Source organism: Heterocephalus glaber, unplaced genomic scaffold, assembly GCF_053883595.1.
Source record: "Heterocephalus glaber isolate CG9 unplaced genomic scaffold, H.glaber_assembly_v1.0 deba00001606, whole genome shotgun sequence".
Classification (NCBI taxonomy): domain Eukaryota; kingdom Metazoa; phylum Chordata; class Mammalia; order Rodentia; family Bathyergidae; genus Heterocephalus; species Heterocephalus glaber.
Window position 1 is genome coordinate 13181975 of NW_028258377.1, and position 20947 is coordinate 13202921.

Consider the following 20947-nt stretch of genomic DNA (forward strand, 5'->3'; position numbering starts at 1 on the left):
GCAGCACCACCGCTTGCGTCCCCGCCGAGCGCGGGAGCGTGGGCAGCGGCGAGACAAAGGGCCGGGGGCGGGGCGGGGGGGGGGGCAGAGAAGGCCGGAAGTGCAGCCGAGGGGGAGGCGGGAAATTTCCTCGCAGAGGGAGCTTGGAGATCACAGCGACCGGGGTCCCCTCGCAAGCGCCGCACGTTCTGGACAAGTGGCAGCATCCCTGAGCAGCAGCTCCCTCCTCGGTGGAAGGCGAGAGCGTCTGCGGGGCTATGCTGACTGAGATCCGAGACAGCGCGCCCGGCCCCCAGCAGGCACCGCCAATGGGCAGCCTCTCCGCCCCTCAGTCTCCTGGTCCGTGAAATGGGAACCCGTTCGAGAAGGGCGGGGAATCCAGGATCCCAGGGGCCACAGGCACGGGAGGGATGAGGGGCGGCCTGTGAGGGGCGCCCCTCCCTCCCTCGGCTCCTTGTGCCCGCCGGCACCGCCCCCTCCCGGTTCCGAGGGCGCGAGTCGGCCAGCGCGCATGCCCGGGGCGGGGCGCGGGGCGGGAGCGCGGAGCGGGCTCTGGGGACAGCGGCTCCGGGGACAGCGGCTCCGAGTCCGCGGGTCCGCCCGCCAGCCCGGCCCTAGGCAGCCGAGGCCGTTGGGGCAGCGGCAGGAGCCAGAGCGCAGCGCTCGACGAGCCGGAGCAGCTGCACCCCCAGGTAAGCCCCCGCCCTTACCTGCCGTTCCCTGCCGGCGGCGGCTTCTGCCCGCTCGGTTCCCTGGCGCCTGCTCCGCAGCCGCTGTCCAGGGTCCTCAAAGCCCCTCGGCGCGGCCCGAGGCAGGTGCCCAGGTGTGCGTGGGGCGCGCGTCTGGGTCGGCCGCGTCCGTTTCCAGGCTCCTCACTGGGGCAGGGCGGGGCGGGGGCGGGTCCCGCAGCCCGGGCCGAACCCCCTCGGGGCCCAGCGACCCAGGCCGCCCTGCATATAGGAATGGGGCCCTGAGTCCGTTCTCGCGGTGGCTGGATGCTTTGTTTCGCACGGCAGTGCGGGAGGGGGCGCTTCCCGCCACCGGGGGGAGGGGTCTGCCCGCGTTGATCCATCTCCTTCCTGGGGCGAGCTCGGCGCTCCAGAGGCTCTATTCGCACCACTGAGCACACTCGCCTTTGCACACCCAGTGTGCCACACACTCCGGGACGCAGTCACACACTCACCGCATTCACACACAGGCGCCTCATCCCTGGGCGAGGCCAACAGGTCTTACACACACACACACACACACACACACACACACACGACATATGGCATGGCCCTTGGTCATTCCATCAGAGTCATAAGTAAGGCCACCTGTGTACCCACCCAGTACACCAAGTGGAAGACTTGCATACACACACAGGCACAGCTACGCACTCACACCAGCCATTGTAGATCACAGCATATTAACAATGGTTCCTGAGCAAACACTCTCAAGGCCACTTTTGCAGCCTTCTCTGACCTGCTTGTACCTGTTCACACTGCTCATGGTGTTCCTCATGTGTCCCTAGACCCTGGTATAGGCTATCACACTTGTGAATACACTCCTTATCACAGACACACGCATGCTGTCTCTCAGCTTGTTGCTCACCCCCACCCACACTAGCCCAAGTTTACACATCCATTCTTCTCCTCCTGTGGATGGATGGACAGATGAACAGATGGGCAGTAGTCTAGGGTAGTGGTGGTGAACCTATGGCATGCATGCCACAGTGGGCTGTTTGTATCATTGAAAGCTCTAAAGGTTCGCCATCACTGATCTAGGGGCTTTTCTGGAAGGTCTGTCACTCTTTGCTACACTGCTTCTCTCCCTACAGCCCCAGGCAGGACACTTTGCTCCTTTGAAGGCCCTAGCAGAGGAGGGGACAAGAGGAAGCAGACTGGGATTTACACACACACTCACAGGCACACATGCCTGCCAAAACCTCACCAGCCTTTATCCCTCCTGTTACCATGGGAGGAGATGCTTGCAGGTGCTTGAAAGCCCTGGCCCTGGATTGAGGGTGTAGGGATGGCTCCAAACTCACACTAGGAAGAAATCCTAGAGAGAAAGAAACAGGCTAGCCAGGTCTCTATGCATTCACAGTGCTCCTCTGCTTGCAAATGGGACACACGTGCCTGCATACTCACCCAGGCTACCACTCCCATGAGTGGGACTGGAAGGCTATGTGGTCACACATGTGCACACTCACAGAGTCCAGGTGACTCCCTGGAGATGCAAACACTCACATGAGCCATTCTGCACATAGAGGAGACATATATATATCAAGGTTTTCCTGGCCTAAGGTGGTGCAGACTTCCACGAGTCATCTGCTCACTTCCTTGCACACCAGGTGAACCACCTGGTATACTTAGGGTTATTTCAATCTTCTCCTTCAGTTAGGTCACACGCACCTGTGTGCAGGCTCATCTGTTCATAGGATGTGTGTTCCCGGAGGTGGGTGTATGTATGTAGGGACACTTGCTTCCTCTACTGAGTGCTCCCTGGCACTGTTGCCTCTGAGGTCCATGGGATTCAGAGGAGCCTTGGCCTGACCTCAAAGAACAGAAAGGGATTTAAGAGCCAAGTGTTAATATCCAAGATCTTGGCAGACATCATGGTAAGAAACCAGACCAAAAAAAAAAAGAAAGAAAAAAAAGAAACCAGACTTCGAGCTCAGACACAGCTGACTTTGAACTATAGCCCCTCCTCCCCCCAGCTATGTGTCTTTGGTCAAGTCTTTTCTCCTGACTTCAGTGTCCTCATCTGTGGAATGGGATGATAATGCTCCCCTCGTGAGATTATTGCTAGTCCAGATGACAAAATGAGCCTGAGAGTGCTGGGCCCGGAGCTGAGCACACAGAGAGAAAGGGTGGAAAGAGAGGAGGTGAAACCATAGGCCCAGGCTGTATCTTAGAGTAGTGGGTAGAAGGTACTGAGGTTTCATTTAGAGCCAGAAAGGAGCTGGCGGAACTGAGGAGCAGCACCTCTGGCATTGTTCTTTAGGCAGATAACTTTCATTTCACAGATTGGGAAACAGGTCTAGGAAGTAGGAAAAAATTACCCAAAGTCACAAAGCAAATAGATAACTAAGCTGGGATTTAACCCCACATCTTTGTGCTTCCTGGATCAGGCTCTCTGTCCTTACCCTGGACCTGATCCCCTCTCAGAGGCTGAGAACTTCAAGCTGGGAATTTGGAAGCTAGCCTCTTCCAGGGAGGTTTGCAAAGAGGGAACATGACCAGCTGGGCCAGGCCTGCCTCTCAGAACCTTGGCTTCCTCCTCTGGAAAACAGGAATATAGCACATGCCCGGCAGATGTACAATGTCTGTGCAAGGACACCTCCTGACTTTCTTGGCATCTAGGTCAAAGGTCAAAACTTCAGTGGCCATAGGCCAGGAGAGTAACATACATTAGGGGCTAGCTATAAGAAAAGTGATTGTGCAAATGTAGTGATTTCTTGTTCATGTTCTTGTTGTTGTTGCTCTTTCTCATCTTCTTCTTCTTCTTCTTCTTCTTCTTCTTCTTCTTCTTCTTCTTCTTCTTCTTATTCTTCTTCTTCTTCTTCTTCAAGACAGGCTCTCACTTTGTAGTTTAGGCTGACTTTGAACTCACTATGTAGCACAGGCTGACTTTGAACTCACGGCAGTCCTCCTGCCTCAGCCTCCTGAATGCTGGAATCGCAGATGTGTGCTACCATACCTGGCTGCAAATGCAGTGACTGATGGCAATAGTAAGCCTCAGGACTACCCATAGGAAGGAGTGGGGATTGTGGCTAATTGGAGAGCCTGTGCCCAACTAAGAAGCCCTTCAAGACTCCGGCTGACTGTTGCTATGCAGAAGCATGCTCACATTGCCAAATTTTAGTTTCCCAGGAGAATCTGGAAATCTGATTCTCACACAAAATCTTCTCATTTTTAAGTATTGATCAGTACATGCCTTTATTTTAAGTTGACTAAAAATTCTAGCACTCTGGGTCACACAGGCATATCTGAAGGCCAGATTGTGCTAGTTCGAGTGTCTGCTGCAGGCCCTCTCCCCCTGCCCCCTCCTGGGAGCACAGCTGGGCTCTGACAGGCTGAGTAGATAAACATAGGCCTTCCATGTACACAGCCCAGCCCTACAGTGAGCAGAGCCTGCACACTCCTTTAATTCTTACAGCAGCCCGGGGGAGCACAGGTGGGCTCTTCAGGGTCCCCAGTGAGGGGCACAGCCTTGCTTGGGGCCATAGAGCTGTAAGTGGTGACCTGCCTGGAGTTTGTGTGGGGCTCCCTCACAAGGGCCAATCTCAGAGGTTGGGCTGGTGTGTAGGGATCTCAGAGCTGGGCCACCAGGGCTGAAATGAGAGGTAGTGAGCACCAAGAGCACCTCTCCTACAGCCTTTTCTGACTCCTTCCCGCTGCAGCTTAAATTCCCTATCCTATCAGATTCCTACTTTCCAGAGAAGGAAAGCAAGGCTGGCATGGCAAGCAGATCTTGGCCCTTACCAGAACCTGGGCCCCTTCTCTTGCCCATCTGCCCAGTCGCTCTGGCTTATAACAGGCTTTTCCACAGACCCTGTCACGGGATAGGTCACAGGTCACAAGGCAGTGGCCTCGGGGTCAAAGTTGGCCTACAGGAGTGTTTTGTTTGGTCTTTGTGTCATTTTAAAAATGAGCCAACTGTAATCACAGCACTCTGGAAGGTTAGGGCAGGAGGATCACAAATTCAAGCCCAGATTTCATAACCAAGCAACTTAGTGAGACCCTGTCTCAAAATAAATCTTTAAAAAGCAAGGAGACTGGGCTGGGGATTTAGCTTGGTGGTTACGGCACCTGCCTTGCAAGCGCAAGGTCCCGAGTTTGATCCCCGGTACAAAAAAAAAAAAAGCAAGGAGACTGATGACATAGATCATTATGAAGGCCCTAGGCCTTCTCTCTCATACCACACATACATGCATGCACACACACGTTAATATTATAAAATATTAAAAATCCAGATTTATGAGTTTGCTCAGTGAATCATGATACCTGGCCAAGTAAAAGCCATTCACTCCCCCACTCAAAACACTCCAGGGGTTTCCCAGCCCCCTTAGGATAGATAAGCTCCCATCTCCCTAAGCCCTGCACAGCTCGCTACTGCCTATTTTTCTCCCTTCCTCCCTCTTCGACTTCCAGCTCAGCTCCAGCCACTCTGGCCTTTTCATGGTTGGCTCATGTGCTAACCTCCTTGGAGAAGTCTTTCTTGATCACATAACCAAACCAGCTGCCAACTCCTTTGTCTTCACAGCACCCAGTATTTGAAATTATATCATTCATTTGCTCCTTGTTTTTACACTCTTTCTAATATTTCTGCACATGGAGGATAGGGGCCGTACACGCCTTACTTTTGTATCCCCAAAACCATGAACAGTGCCTAGAACATTGCATATGTGCCTAATAAATGTTGAGTGAATGGGATGAATTCCTATGTGGCCACAACTGGCAGGAATTGTGTGCATTTACCCCTTTAGAAGGGATGAATCCTCTCCAGTTTGCCATAGTCCCCACCACTCCCTCTCATCTCCCTCATTCGGAGGATGTCAGAAGTCTTTAATCACCTCCCTTGCTCTATTGTTTTTCTTATGGGAGAAAATGTTTATTTCTTTTCATGTCATTATTACAAGCAAAGACCATCTATACCACTCTAATCTGATGCCTTTCTCACTCCTGCACACTGATAACTTTCCAACGCCTCCTTTTAATGCAGATGAAAATCAGATCCAAAGAATTCCAGCCAAAATATCTCTTGTGCTTCAGACCTATCTTCCACCTGATTCCCACATGCCCCCCAATAAATCCCACAGACACCCCAGTTGAACTCCTCATACACACAAAAACAGTACTCCACCCATCCTCTCAACACTGTCTGGGCTCCTGTATCCCCATCTTTGTGATGATTCTTATCCCTCTGCCCAGGTCTCAACCTCAAAGCATGGGGAATCCAGCAGTAAAGAGTATTAATGGAACTCCTACTCAGGAACTTAAGGTCAAGTTGGGGACCCAGAAATGTAAATGGGTCATGCAGAGTGACATGATTCTGATTAGGCAAAGAACAAGAGGCCATGGGAACACAGAGGAAGCTGGTAGGCAAAGAAGACTCACTAGAAGAGGAAGCATTCACATGGAGACCTGAAGGTTTAACAAGCAGTAGCCAGACAAGGAGGGGGGAAAGACTACCCCAGCAGAGGCTGAAATGGCTGTCAGGTTCATGGACAAACCCATGGAGGGGTGTTCATGGTGTGTGTGTGTGTATACATGCTTTGAGGGTAGGAGTAGGTAGGTAATGAAAGATAAATCCCACCAGGCAAACAGGTGGGTAGGGCTTTAGAAGTACATTAAAGAGGGCGGGGGATTTAGCTCAGTGGTTTCACCACCTGCTGTGCAAGCGTGTTCGATCCCCGGTACAAAAAAAAAAAAAATTAAGAAGTACATTAAAGAGATGGAGCCGGGGATTTAGCTCAGTGGTTCCGGCGCCTGCCTCGAAAGCACAAGGTCCCGAGTTCGGTCCCCGGTACCAGAAACAAAAAGAGATGGACTAAAGGTGATAGGGAGTCATTAAAAGTTTCTATTTTTTTCTGTTTTTTTAAAAAAGTACAGTTGTGTACCACATAATGACACTTTGGTCACTGATAGATTGGTATACACAATGGTGGTCCCATAAGAGTATATGGGGCCAGGGATTTAGCTCAGTGGTGCTGCCTCATACCTCACAAGCACAAGGTCCTGAGTTGATCCCCAATACCAAAAAAAAAAAAAAGAATATAATGAAGCCTTTGTAATATCTTAGCACAACATATTACATGTTTGTGGTGATGCTTGTATAAATAAATGTATTGTGTTGTGGTTGTATAAAACTATATCACATAGTTACACACAGTACATAATACTTGATTATGGTAATACTGTAACAATGTTACTAGTTTATATATATAGTATATTGTACTTTTTATTATTATTTTGAAGCATATTCCTACCTATTAGAAAATAAAGTTAGGCAGGCATGGTGATACACGCCTGGGAGGCTGGGGCAGGAGGATTGCAAGTTCAGGGTCAGCCTGGTCAATTTAGCAACTTAGTGAGATCTAGTCTCAAAATTTGTAAAACTTAATTACACTTAAAAAGGAATGGGGGGCTGGAGTATGGCTCAGCGTCAGAGCATTTACCTAGCATGTGCAAGGTCGTGGGTTTAATCCCCAGCATAGAACCCAAAAAAGGGATGGGACTGTAGCTCAGTACAGATGCCCAGGGCTCAATCCTGAGTACCACAAAACATAAATAATAAAAATAAAGTTTACTGCAAGACAGTATGCTGTGCTACCCAAGCAGCAGGCTCATCCATCTTTTGTTTAGCACATATCTTGATTGCATCCAACGACTACACTGAGTTATTGGTCCAGACTAAGTCCATTCTATGACTTTCCTACAATGGCAAAACTGCCAACAAGACATTCCTCAGAACATACCCCAGTCATTAAGTAAGGCATGATTATACTTTGTGCATGCATAACCCACACTTTGACATCTCAAAGGGGCATACAAAAAAAAAGTCTCTCCCACCCTCAGATCCCTTGTCTTACTTCCAAGACACAATCGCCACTCAAAGTTTTGTGGGATTCCATCTGGAAATTTTCTCCTTATAAATAAACCCATACATATGTGTCTGATCTTCTCCTTGGCTACTTGCACAGGAACCTAGAACCTATGCTGAACCCTACATGTCTTTTTTCATTCAGCTTATCTTGAGCATCTTCCCTTATCACTCCACATGTTTTAGCAGCTATGTGCTGTTCCAGGTGATTGTCCCACATGTCACAGGCCCTGCTCCCTGGTTTTCTTCGCAGTACCAGCCATGCATTTGTGCTCCCTGATGCACTATCACTCTGTCTTCAGGACCATCCCTAGAAGTGAACTTGCTGCCTCACATGCTATGTGCATTATAAACTTTGATAGAAAATCATAAATGTCCTTCCAAAAAATTACAACCAACTTAATTTCCTAACATGTGTGAGGAGAGTTTTGATCCAGGAGAAGTGTGGTTAGATCTACACCTAAGATTATTCAGTCATTCATGTAATGAATATTTTTTTGGAGCTTATTTACTGTGTCATTATTCTTGACTCTGGAGAACATATCAATGAGCACAAGAATGTCTTCACCCTCCTGGAGCTGGCATTCTAATGAAAGAAACAAACAACCATAAATAATAAAGAAATATATGATTAATGTCAGATGGTAACAGCTACTATAGAGAAGAGCTCAGTGGGAAGAGTGGACAGAGAATGCTATCCAGAGTTGGGGAGGAAGCTGTTTTATATAGGATGGAACAGGAAAGAACTCAGGGAATGGATGAGCCAGATATCTGCAGTCCACACCTGCCACCCAGCACCCTCTCCCAGCATTCCAGGCAAAGGAAACATCCAGTGTAAAGACCTTGAGGCAGAGGGTATCTAAGATCAGTGTGACAGCCACCAGGAGGGGGCTGAAGCAGCATAATGGAAAAGAGAGTAGTAGGGAAAAGGCCATAAAAGGTGATGGGGTCAGAAAATGCAGTGTCTTGTGAGTTACTGGAAGTTTGCTTCTACTTTGTGTAAAATAGAAAGACACTGCATGGTTCTGGGCAGGACATGATCTGCCTTGGGTTTTACTAAGACTCCTCTGGTGGCTGTTTAAGAATAACCTGGATGGGGTGAAAGAAAAAAGCAAGGGTAATCCAGATAAGAGGGAATGGGGGTTAGCCTGGGGCAGTGGCCAGAATGGAAGATAGATCCATTATATTTTTCTGATGGACAGGACATGGGATATGAGAAAAAGTCAAGAGGGATTCTGGCCTGAGCACTAGGAAGATGACTGTGGAGCAGGTCTGGGGGGAATCAGGAGCTCTGCTCACTTGCTCACTCTGGCTGCTGAGTGTGCAACAGAATGGAGTTGCTTGCAGATCCAGTTCCCTGCTGACCCTCTTCCTGAATGTTCCCGAGGCACCACAAACTGAGCTCATCTGGAATGGACCAACCTCCCGTTTATCCCTGACCTCCCATCCAGCAGCCCCCATCCTAGCCAGTATCCTGCAGGCCACCCTCACCATCACCAACTACAGCCATTGGTTCTTGTTCATTTTCTCTGGATATCTTGATTCTTCTCTTATACCTTTCATTGCTGTGCCATCCTCACTTAGACTATTGCAACTGCTTGGGGCCTGCTGCAAAGAGGGGGCTATATGAATGAATGAGGGATTGCTTGAATGAAAGATTGAATGAACTATTGACCTGCCTCCTCATAGGTCTTGGCCAGCTCCTGTCCTCCTGCTCAGCCTCCACATTGTCCTAGAGGAATCTTTTCAAACACACATCTGACTAGTCCTTTTCTTGACTGTAAAACATTCACAGCTCTCCAGGGCCTACCCAGACATAAACTGGTGGCCTACAGACATGTTTTCTTTGGCCCACATAGTGTTTTGGGTTTTTTATTTAAATCTTGAATTAATTAGCATATTTTACATTAAAGTCTAGATTTACCACTTAAGATACTAGAAGAGCTAGGACTATTAGGTTTCATTTCTCCGGGGCATTGCTTGGCTCATGGAGTCAAGGTTCCATTTACACAAGGCATGCATGCTGCAATTTGGCATAGTCCACATGATTCCTTTTTGCTTTATACTCAACCTGCTTAAATGACCAATCTGGCCCCTATGGCATCAGAGTTTGCAGACTTCCCCTAGAGGCAAATGCATAACTTCTGGGTAGCATATTGCATGGGGTAAGCTGGCAAGGGTGGGGACATAGTAGTGAATGTGAAAGGTCAGCCTGTGGGGAAGTTGTGCTTTGATTGCCCCCCATCCAGAGGGCTACTGGGTGCAATGAAGCATGGGAGTGATGTGGTCGCATTCATGTTTTTAGACCAAGCTCTCTGGACAGAAGGGGACCCGAGAGAGACAGAGAGCCCAGTGAGGAAGCTAGGCTGCTAGGAAGAGGATGAGCAGGAAAAGGCATGTATGGAAGCTGCTTCCCCACCGAATCTCCCCTAAGTCTCAGTCTGCTCTCCTTGTGTTTCAGAACCAGACAGCAGCCTTGGACTCAAGTATGGCCACAAGGACAAATGAACAGTGCTGAAGACCCAGACTGTCTCCAGCTGCTCCAGAAAGACTCTAGCCCCTCAGAACCCTTCTGCAGCCCACAGGATGGAAGCCTGGGTGCTGGGGGCCTGGCCATGAGGGACTACTGCCCCTCCCAACAAAAGGCCAGCCCTGCACCCTTTAAGCACACCCCTGACCAAAGCCCAGGCATGGACTCTAGACGCAGTTACCCTAGCGGGGCTGGGGAAGGGGCCTCCTGCTCTGAGGGGCCTTCCGGGAGCTCAGCTTACCCTCCTTCCATTTGCATCTCTCCCCAGGAGGCAATCACCAAGGAGACACTAGGGGCACATGGAGCTTCAACCTCAGGGATACCAGAAACCACCTTGCCTGGGAAGCTAGACCCTGTGTCCTCAGTGAAAACTGATCCCACATCCTTAGACGGCAGAAATCCTATGTTGTTGGAGAAGATGGATTCCAAGTCCTCAAAGCAGGCCAATCCCACTTCCATAGGCAAGGAAGATGCTGGGTCCTCAATGAAGGCAGATCCCACGTTGATAAGAAAGACAGAGACCATGATTTCTCGAAAAGGGGATGCTATGGCTGCTGGAAGGATAGATCCCATGAGTTCAAGAAAGGGGGATCCTGGATCCTTAGGAAAAGTAGATCTGATGTGCTCCAGCAAGGTGGATGCGGTGTCGCCCTTGAAGGAGGATCCTGGGTCTTTGAGAAAAATAGACCATGTATCTTTAGGCAACATGGATCTTGCATCCCCACAAAAGGAGGAGCCCAAGTATTCTAGAAAAGAACACCCTGTGTCCTCAGAAAAGGTGGGCACTATATCCACTGGAAAGGTGGGTCTTTTGTCCTCGGAAAAGAGACATTCTGGCCCTTCAGGGAAGGTGAATCCTACTTCCTTGGAGAGCATAAATTCTATGTCCACAGAAAAGACAGATTCTGCACTCTTGGAAAAGCTGACTCCAGGGTCATCAGGCAAGACAGAGCCTATGTCCTTTGCAACTGTGACTCCTGGGTCCTTGGGCAAGGTGGGTTCTACACACTTGGAGACCACAGATCCTGCATGTATGGGCAATGCAGAAACTGGGTCCTCTGTAAAAGAGGACCCTCAGTTACAGGGAAAGATGGACTCTTCCTCCTCAGGAGAGGGAGGTCCCATGGCTATAGGAATGATAAAAACAGTGTCTACTGGACGGATGGATCCTGTCTTTTCAGGAAAGATGGGTCCCACATCTGTGAAAAATGTAGATCTTGTGTCTTCAAGCAAGATGGATCCAGTCTCCTTGAGAAAGGTAGATCCCATGTCCTCAGGAAAGCCAGAGCCCTTGTCTCCTGGGCAGACACAACATGTGTCTGTGGGGAAGACAGAAACTGTATGCTCAGGAAAAGTGTCCTCCAGAAGGGCGGATCCCCCAGTCATAGAATGCATAAAAACGTCACCTTCTGGAAAAGTGAACCCTGAGTCTTCAGGAAAGACAGACCCTGTATTCTCAGGTCCAGGGGAGCCCACATCCCTGGGCTCCAGGGGTCCCCCATCTGCAGTAAAAGCTGAGGCAGTGGCTGAGAAGAAAGGAGATCCACAGTCCTTGGAGAAGGCTGGTCCCACAGCCTCAGGCCAAGTAGATCCCTTGAGCAGGGGAAAGGTAGAAACTGTCCCCTTTGGAGACATGGACTCTGTGTCTTTAGGAAAGGTGCCCCCTACAACCCCAGGAAAAACAGTCCTGGAGAAGATGGATCCCATGGGTTCAGAAAAGGTAGAAGCTGTCCCAGAGGGAAAGGTAGATCCCCTCTTTCTAGAGAAGGAGAATCCTGTGAACTCCACAAAAGCGGAAACCAGGGCCTTGGGGAGAGTGGAGCAGAAGGCTGGGGGCAAAACAGAAACAAAGCCCTCTGCGCATGAGGGTGCCTCGGCGTCAGGAAAAGCAAAGGCATTGTCTTTGCAGAAGGAGCAGCCAGGGGCATCTAAAATGGATCCTGCGCCCTCGCCCTCAGAGAAAGCAGAGCTCCTTGGGGCTGAGAAGGTGGAGCCTGTGGCCCAGGGGAAGGCTGGCTCTGCATCTCCGAGAAAAGCAGAGTCCCCGTCCTCGTCCTCAGGAAAGATGGTCCTTCTGTCCCCGGAAAAGTGTATCCCCTCCTCTTCCAGGCAATCAGATGGCAAACCCTGCGGGTCAGCCCCGTTTGCAGGGGCTGGCGGGAGCAGTCGTGTGGAGTCACAGCCGGTCCCCAACACTGAGGCCTGCCAGAAAGACCTGGCGGCTGCTGGGGCCCAGAGAAGCCCTCGAGCAGAGGCCGCAGTGCCCCCACAGGGGCCACGGACTCGTGACAACTTCACCAAGGCCCCATCGTGGGACGCAAGCGCCCCACCGCCTCCGCGCGAGGACGCGGGAACGCAGGCGGGCGCCCAGGCCTGTGTGTCGGTGGCCGTGAGCCCCATGTCTCCGCAGGACGGCGCGGGCGGCCCGGCCTTCAGCTTCCAGGGGGCTCCACGCGCACCCAGCCCCGCGCCCAGGCCGCCCTCTCGCCGGGACGCGGGCCTGCAGGTGTCGCTGGGCGCCACCGAGACGCGCTCCGTGGCCACCGGGCCCATGACGCCACAGGCTGTTGCGCCACCCACCGCGCCCCCTGCTTTCCCCGAAGTTCGGGTGCGCCCGGGGTCGGCGCTGGCCGCAGCCTTGACGCCCCAAGAGGCGGCCGAGCCTGTGCGCGACGTGAGCTGGGACGAGAAGGGCATGACGTGGGAGGTGTACGGCGCCTCCATGGAAGTGGAAGTGTTGGGCATGGCCATCCAGAAGCACTTGGAGCGACAGATCGAGGAGCATGGCCGCCAAGGGGCGCCGGCGCCTCTGCCCGCCGCACGAGCAGGCCCGGGTCGTGCGGGCTCCGTGCGCGCCGCGCCCCCGGACGGCGCTGCCAAACGCCCACCTGGCCTCTTTCGCGCACTCCTGCAGAGTGTGCGCCGGCCGCGGTGCTGCTCTCGGGCAGGACCCACGGCTGAATGAGCTGCCCCCGTTTTGTACACCCGGGTCGCCAACTGTCTCAGGCTCCCTTCTTGACCCCAGGGCCCTAGAAGGGGTCCAGTCCCCTCGGTGTGCGAGGGGCAGGCAGCCTCAAGGGGCTTCTCAACCTCTTCTTTCCCAAACACACAAATGAACCCCCCTACCCAGTCCCTTGGTAGCCATGAGCCCAGAAACCCACCCCTGCGCCCCCTTTACCCCATCAGTCCCCAGGTACTCCCTCTCCTGGTCACACTGGGTGAGGCGGGGACCTGCTCAGCACCCCTACTTCCCACCCCTGAGAGCTGAGGCAGGCTCCAGAGATGGCCAGCCTGGGGCATTGAGATCTCCAGGGGGGCCAATACTGAGCTGGGAAAGACTGCATGCAAATCTCTAAGTGATCCTCCATGTGTGCAAGGACTGGTGAGTGAGGACCCAAGTGTGCTGAGCTCTGAATGTGAAGCTCTGGTGGCCTGTGGGTTTCTGGACACGTGAGTGAATCCCCACACAGTGCTACAGCCCTGTGGCTGGCGTCTCTTGCATGTTGTTGGTGGTCCTTCCCCAACTCCCCTCTCCCACACACCTGGCCCATCCCCCAGCCCGATCTCCTCTCCGATAGCCCCACCACCACCACCGTTTCACATCCCTCATTGGTTCACAATCCCCAGAGGGGCCAAAGGCTTAGAAGCGCCCTGGGACCTCAGCTGAGAGGGACAGCACAGGAGGGTCAGAGGATCTCAGGCAGGACTGGAGGTCACAGTGAGGCTCACAGATGATCTCTAGCCATTGCAGCTTGGGTGATAACGAGTCTTGGCCATTGGGGACAGGCTGGAGCGCTCATTCTACAACCACAGTTGTCCTTTGAAGACCACTCTTCAAGCCCTTGTCCCCCCTGTGCAGTGAGTCCCCACAAGACCCTTGTGACCACTCAGTGCCCTTGTCCCCACCCCTCCAGCCTTGATTTTTTGGCTACAACTGTCACAGTATACATTGGTAATAAAATCTTTCCCCAATCCTTGTGTGCAGTGATTAACTGAAAGCAGAAAGCAAAGCAATAGCACATATTATTATTATCATATCTGGAGAGGAGTGGGTGTAGTTTCCGGGGTGCTGGAAGAGTGGGGGCCTCCATCACACGTCTGTGGTGTCCAGGCCAGCATTGGTGAAGGACAAGCCCTCCTGCTGCTGTCCTCTTGGGGCTGCCTTTCTCAACAGCACAGTCTTCAGGGGCTCAGGCTCTGACTTCGGTTCTGGTGCATTGTGAGGAGGCTCCTTCTGGGGGAGCAGGGGAAGTTGATGATGGAGTGACCTTACCCGACCCTAGAGGTGCAGTTGGGCCTTCAAGCCCAAGACCAGATGGCTCCTCAGCTGGGATGCCCTTCTGCTCCTCTTGGGACCTCAGTCTCCTGGGGCTGTGTCCCAGAGGTGGTCACAGCCAAGGGTGGTGCTGATGGGCTCGGGTGAAGGGGTGGGTATGGGGGGTCATCTCTGGCCTTTGTCTACCCAGCCCACAGACAGAGCAGCATTCTGGTGCCCACCACAGTCCTGAGTAATGTCCAGCCCTGTGTCCTGTGCCAAGGAGCCAGTCCATCAATCTGCCTCCTTGCACCCCCAGCAGGCACCATGTTGGGCAGGGTCCATCCATTGCCTGAAACAGCCACAGCTGTCCCCTGAGAGAGGTCATGTGGGCACTGATGGGCCAGGGTAGGTTTGGGCCACTAGTCTTGCAGACCTAATGCCTGGCCATGGTACAGCACTGCCCCTGGTTGAATCTGGGATCTCTTCTGCCACCCTCAGAAGGACATGTCACATCTAGTTCCCACTGGCAGTTCATCATGGTACACACTTCCATGTTTCTCTTACCCTTCCTCTTCCCCATTTCCATGTGACATGCCACACATGTATCCTGCCAGTCACACACACACCCTCAGGAGTGCCGGGCTCACAGGCTGAGTTACTCCACTGCAGATGCTCACAGGGCCCACTCCCCAAGGTACTCCAAGGGCTTTTTCCAGACTGGGGCTGTTCCAGTCCCTGGTAAACAGTGGAACATCTGAGGGGCCCCAGAGGGGCTAAATATTCTGCCTATGTTCCACAGAGCCTTGCCACTGGTACCAAGCAGGGAGCAGAACCACCCAGAGTAATGTGACCTGGTCCCCAAGACCAGAGATCTGAGTTCAGGTCTGCTCCTGCCTGCAAGCTGACTGAGAAAATCAGCATCCCTCTCTGGGCTCAGTTTTCCTGTTGGTTATTGGGAAAGGTAGGAACTGATGATTTCTCATGTCACTCACACCTTCCCCTACACATTTATGGAGCTCCTGGGCAAGTCACAGCACCCAAGGATTGGCAGGAAAAGACCTCACCAGAGTCCTCACCCAGCCAAGGGAGAAGAGAGGCAGGTGGCTCCTGAGAGGACCCCAGGGCCTCTTAGGCCTGCCAAAGACCTCCAAGACCTACCCACTGCAGCAGGAGAGGGGATGAAGGCAGCTTCCTAGAAATTTTTCCCTCCCTGGACAAAGTCTTAGGTCCTCTGGCTTTGAAGTCTCTCTGTGTCACGGCCAGCTCCCCTCTCTACTCTTCTCTCATGGCTCCCACTCCTGCCCAGACCACAGGCCCAGCCCTAGCTTGGGGGGCCCTCGCTCCCACAGCACGATTGGCCTTCCTACTTTCAGTCTCTCAGACATTCGCTGGTCTATTCAGGGATGAGCCATGCCTGGAGATTGCCCGGGTTGCCTCTCACAACACCCATCCTTAGGGGGCCATTTGCCAGATTCTCTGCACTGTGAGACGCTGGAGCCCTGTGCAGCCTTCTAGTATTTTAAAGCCCAAGAGAGGCTTTGGTTGACCAAATCTTTCCAAGCAAGGAGTCCTCAGAGGAAAATAAGGACTGAAACATGAGGGCAGCTGGAGCTGCGGGGCAGGGGGTGGGGGGCAGGCACCAGACAAGCCTGGGACCCAGAGTAGGCTGGATTAGGGTCAGTGGTGGCTGGATGCCTCCACTGGCGGTGACAGAAGCTCACCTATGCGGCTCGAGGGGCCTTAGAGAGCGCCTCCTCTGGGGCAGGAGAGGTGGCCATTCCTTCTGCTTCTGGAGCCCCTCCCAGCCCGCTGACCAAGCTGCAGGGCTTCTCAACCCTGCTTGGACCTTGGAATCTCCTGAGGAGCTTTGACAGGGTATCTGTGCTGTGGCTCCTCCCTGGGCTACAGAATCAGATCTATGGGTGTGACCAGAGCACTGGTATTTTTAAAGAGTTCCCCAGGTGATTCTAAACAGCAGCCCAGGCTGTGAACCCTTTAACTCACCTAACGAACTAACCTAGTTAACAAATGATGGTACTGTTTGTCTCCTTTGCTATGCATTCATCTCTGGATCTCTTCCTCCACCCCACCAGCTCTTACATAAAGGCTAGAAAGGAGCAGAGCCAGATTTCTGAGCTGTTGCTTTGTGCCAAATGCTTTTATGTCTGCTCTTTAATCTGCACTACTGCCCTGCAAGGTTGATGTTCTGATCCCCATTTACAGATGAGAAAACTGAGAACCGGAGGCAGGAAGTCATCTACCATGGGTCACGTGAGGAATGAGGGGAGAAGCAGGGATGGGACCTTACTCCAAAGGTGTGGGGCTTTCTGAGGCCTGGTGCACTGAGCCAAGGCTGCCCGTGTCAGCAGCAGGCCCTCCTTGCTCTGTCCTTCATCCCTTGCCTTCGGAGAAGGCTCCCAAGTCAGAAGCGCATCCCCCGCCTTACCTTGGTCTGCTGACTGTTCATGCCCAGGTCCACAGAGTTCTCATCTAGGGAGTTGAGGCTGGGGGAGAAGTGGTCGAGCCTGGGTTGTTGGGAGGCCCAGTCCTCCCTAACCGTGGGCCCTGCCACCTCCACCCCTACTGCTGCCACCAACACTGTTACCACAACCATTCTCACTGCTACCTCTAGCACCACCATTACTACCATCATTACCATCACCACCACCAAACGGAGGGGCAGGTGCCTCACCTGACATTGTCTGAGTCACTGAAGGAGGAGAGGTACTCCAAGCCCAGGTCCTTGGTGGGGAGGTTCAGCATAGGGTTGGCCCTGGAGAGGAAACCTGGTCAAGCAGCTGTGGCCCTCAGTCCCCTCCCCTGGTCTCTTGGCCACCTTTGACCCCTGCTCACCGCTCAGTGTTGTACATGTTAGTCCCAGGGATGGCAGGGGCTGAAGGCATCACCCCAGCTGTGGTCTTCTGAGCCTCCTTGCTAGCCTTCATAGCCCGGAGCTTCCGGTGGTAGCTGCAGAGAATCAGGAAGGGAGTCACACTTTCACTGCTGGCCTAGTGGAAGCCTTGACAGTGTGGCTTCACAACCATCCTGGCAGGTGAGAGCAGAGACTCCATTTTACAGAAAGAACAGCCAGGGAAGGGAAGTGATTTGCCAAAGGCCACACAGGCAGCCAGTGGCAAAGCCTGGACTCAAACCCAAATGTGACTACTGACTCTGGGCATCCTGGTAAGGGAACGAAGCAGTATCTACAAAGTATAGATGCTGTGCCAGGCATCGTGCTGGTGTGAGATGCACATGACAACCGTGACTACATCAAGGAATCTAGTGTTGTGTCCATTCTTCGGATGAGGAAACGGAGGCTCAGGGAGGGGAAGAGACTCACTCAAGATCTCACAACAGGTCACTGGTAATGGGACACACATATACCTGGGGCCTAGACCCAAACTTTTTCTACCCCTACCCATCCATGTCTCGGGCAGTGGAAGGGGGAGGGTCGATGGGATGATGGAGCCCAGGGGGCAATGGGATCAGCACCTCTTCTGCACACACACAAAGGCCATGATCACAATCACAAGGACCAGCAGCAAAGCCACTGCCAATCCTATGATGATTCCGGTGAGCATCTTTGCCTGGTCTGACTCCTGGCTCTTCTGGGAGCCCTGGGGAAGAAGAGGTGTGAGGGCAGCTGAGGGGGCCATACCCTTCCCCTCCCCACAACTGCTGCTTCCACTCACCAGCACCACCAGCCCCAGCTGCAGCAGCTGTGTGAGCGCTTCCTGTTCGCTCTGGATCATCCTGGCCACAGAACCCAGCTCAGCCCCGAGAGTCAAGGGTCGAGGATCACCGGCACCCTGGGCTTCAGGCCCACCCTCCACCCATCCCCAAGGACAGCCCCACTCACATACTCAGCTGGCTAAGTGTCAGGGCCGTCCCATTGGAGAAGACAAAGTAGGCATCAAGGTAGGAGTGGGCTTGGGCTCTGGGAGAGGTGAGGTGGGGAAAGAGTCAGCAGATCAGAGCCCGGTCAGCCTCACTGCCTGTCTCTCTCCTGCCCAACCACAGGGGGCACTTACCTGGCCAAGGAGTCTGTGTCCTGAATGTTCACAATGTAGACGGAAGTCTTGGTTGCCTGGGCAAGGGCCCTACAAAGGGGCAGGTGTCACAGATGCCTAGGATAAGGCCTTCGCCCAGACCTGTGCCCTGGGCTCTGCCAGTGGAATTAGGAGTTGTGTGAAGGAAAAAGGAACACAGTAGCTCTGCTGGCTAAGCAGGCAGCACCACTGTGCAAACTGGAAAAGGAAACCCCTTCCTTTGGGGCTGGGTTTGCAGCTTAGCAAGCAGTATGCTTGTGCAGTACACAGCCTTCAAAACTGTACATGACAACTGTGTTTAAAGCTCTACTGTCTTTGGCTGGGTATGGAATGCTAGGGGCATGCAGAATGGTAATGTGGGCACAGGGTCAAAGAGAAGTATAAGGTCAGGCCGGGGATTTAGCTCAGTGGTTCCATCGCCTGCCTGGCAAGCGCAAGGACCCAAGTTCGATCCCCAGTACCAAAAAAAAAAAAGCAGTATGAGGTCAAGTGTGGGTCAGGGGTGAGACATATTCCATCCCATTCTTGTCAGGGCCCAGCCTCCTGGTTTTCCCCCAACCCTTTCTTCCCTCTCCAGACCTACGCCTTAATCTCATTCACGTTGGAGCCCACTTCCTCCTTGGATGTGGAGAACTGCAGCCTCACGAGGTAACTCTGGTCCACAGTGAAGAGCTACAGGAGGAGAGGGTGGAGGGATGGGGACCTAGGGGCCAGGGGCTGGCAGAGGGCACTGGTGGGAGGGGACCGGTACTCACATTCAGGGTGATTGTGTCTTCCTGCGCAGGACCCACCGAAGGTGTGTCCTGGGCCTTGACTGTCACCTGGTAGGTGCCTTGGAGGGTGGGATCCAAGCTGGTCACCAACCTGTGGAGGGTGGGGGGGCATACTCCATCTTGGAACACGAGACGGGGTCCTCTGAAACCTACTTTCACTCCTCCCTCCCAAGATGGGTGCTTCACTGCTTTGCACCCTCTTTTGGCTCCACCCCTGCCCGCTGCCCATCCAGGGGCTGCCCGAAGTTACTTGATGCTGCCAGTAAACACATTGGCCTCTGAGAATGTGGAGACCTGGAAGAAGTTCTGGGAAGGGGTCGTAGTGCCGTCCTTAGCGAGGAAATTCGCTTGGAGGATAGAGAACTGGATGGCCCCATTGTTCCCCGAGTCATCATCTCTGGCCTGAGAACAAGTGTGGATGACACATGGGGGTCAGACCAGGCCAAGGACCTCCTGTCCCCAGCAGGGATGAGAGGCCGCAGTGCCCTGGAAGCTGCTCCGCAACTCTCCCTCAGCCTGCTTCAGGGTGCGCCATGTCACCACAGGCATTTTTAAGGATGAACTTGGGCTGGGGATTTAGCTCAGTGGCACCGAGCTTGCCAGGTCCTGAGTTTGATCCCCAGTACTGAAAAAAAGAAAAAGAGAGTGAACTTGCTCTGCACATCTAAGTCTGGACAAGGCTCTTCCTCTGCACCTGAGCTAAATGGATCATGGCCCAAAGTCCTTCCCAGCAGAAATCCTGCCTCACCCCTCCCCAAGTGCCACACATACAAGAGTGAGAGTGCACTCACAAATACAGAAACACTCGGATTTCCTGAGCACCTACTGTGTGCTTCCTCCTTTTAGATCCCTCATTTCAGGGCTTACTAATGTATGAAATCCCCCTATAGACTATGAGCTGAATGAAGGAGGGGCAAAACATTCTTATTTATTCTAGTGCCTTTCAGGGAAAAATACAGCCACACACACAGCCCCGAGTCCACCGATATTACTGTTCAAGAGGAACAGGAGCTGTTCACGTTTCCAATGAAAGAAAATTATTTGAAGCCATGGCTACAATCATGACACAGGAGTTGAAGGAAGGGCAGGGAAATGGGAAAAAATAAGAACAAAGATACATCATGTAAAGGTACAAGATCCCAGTGATAAACGTAAATGTATTGTATACCTAAAATGTACCAGTAAAAGAATTTAAGAAAAAAAAATCATGACACAGAAGTGCAACTGGCTCAAGATTAGGCAACTGACTGCTTTAAGGCTTGAAAGGACCCAAAAAGGAAGAATTTCTCTCCCCATTTTGTGAGAGGAAACTGGGGCCCACAAGAAACCCTGTCTCTACGGTGCTCAGGCACCCCATCTCCTGTCTACACTTGTCTGTCTCCCAGGTACACCCATGTCCTTCTCACAGCAATCCAGGTGGCACCCAGATTCTTTCTGCCTTCCAGGAACCACCAGCTGCTTCTCAAAGAGAGAAACTGAGTCCCAGAGAGGCATAGAAGATCTCTAGGTCAAGAAGAGGCCCAGCCAGGCATCGTGGCACCCTGGGGGAGGCCTCACTCCCCACAGCACAGAAACTGCCTCTACTGAACACACCCATATCCAAAGCCATAACAAAGTGGAACGATTTTTTATAATTGTTCTGTGGAAATTATTTAACTAGAAATAACTCATTTAATTTAAAATAGGCTATGATTTCTCTATCATACTCAAGAATTCTGGTGTAGTCAGAAAAATCAAGCCTGCAAAG

General features: G+C 52.6%; 2 protein-coding genes across 11 annotated transcripts in view; one reads left to right on the forward strand and one right to left on the reverse strand.

Annotated features, from left to right (window-relative positions):
* The first annotated feature begins 222 nt into the window (after nucleotides 1-222).
* On the forward strand, nucleotides 223-14092 carry Gprin1 (G protein regulated inducer of neurite outgrowth 1). Of its 3 annotated transcripts, XM_087194813.1 has the most exons (3): nucleotides 555-692; nucleotides 10052-10278; nucleotides 10389-14092. In XM_087194813.1, the coding sequence occupies exon 3, from the start codon at nucleotides 10524-10526 to the stop codon at nucleotides 13083-13085; it is 2562 nt and encodes an 853-aa protein (XP_087050939.1). In that variant the 5' UTR covers nucleotides 555-692; nucleotides 10052-10278; nucleotides 10389-10523; the 3' UTR covers nucleotides 13086-14092. The 3 variants fall into 3 exon arrangements, with proteins under 3 accessions (XP_021094808.2, XP_004836381.2, XP_087050939.1); XM_021239149.2 differs by lacking the exon at nucleotides 555-692 and adding an exon at nucleotides 223-339 and having other exon boundaries at nucleotides 10052-14092; XM_004836324.3 differs by having other exon boundaries at nucleotides 535-692; nucleotides 10052-14092.
* Nucleotides 14093-14130: 38 nt separating this feature from the next.
* The window catches only part of Cdhr2 (cadherin related family member 2), a 39334-nt gene continuing 32517 nt past the window's right edge, over nucleotides 14131-20947 (reverse strand). For 6 of the 8 annotated variants that reach the window (XM_087194809.1, XM_087194811.1, XM_087194806.1 and 3 more), the window contains 11 exons: nucleotides 19451-19602; nucleotides 19183-19291; nucleotides 19011-19099; nucleotides 18410-18478; nucleotides 18238-18315; nucleotides 18071-18131; nucleotides 17871-17995; nucleotides 17232-17345; nucleotides 17071-17151; nucleotides 16825-16882; nucleotides 14131-14354 (listed from right to left, as the gene is read on the reverse strand). In XM_087194809.1, the coding sequence (XP_087050935.1) occupies nucleotides 14211-14354; nucleotides 16825-16882; nucleotides 17071-17151; nucleotides 17232-17345; nucleotides 17871-17995; nucleotides 18071-18131; nucleotides 18238-18315; nucleotides 18410-18478; nucleotides 19011-19099; nucleotides 19183-19291; nucleotides 19451-19602 (1080 nt within the window). In that variant the 3' untranslated portion in view covers nucleotides 14131-14210. Of the gene's footprint in view, nucleotides 14355-16824; nucleotides 16883-17070; nucleotides 17152-17231; nucleotides 17346-17870; nucleotides 17996-18070; nucleotides 18132-18231; nucleotides 18316-18409; nucleotides 18479-19010; nucleotides 19100-19182; nucleotides 19292-19450; nucleotides 19603-20947 lie in introns of those variants that run through there. The other 2 variants (XM_087194807.1, XR_015444765.1) reach the window with 2 other exon arrangements.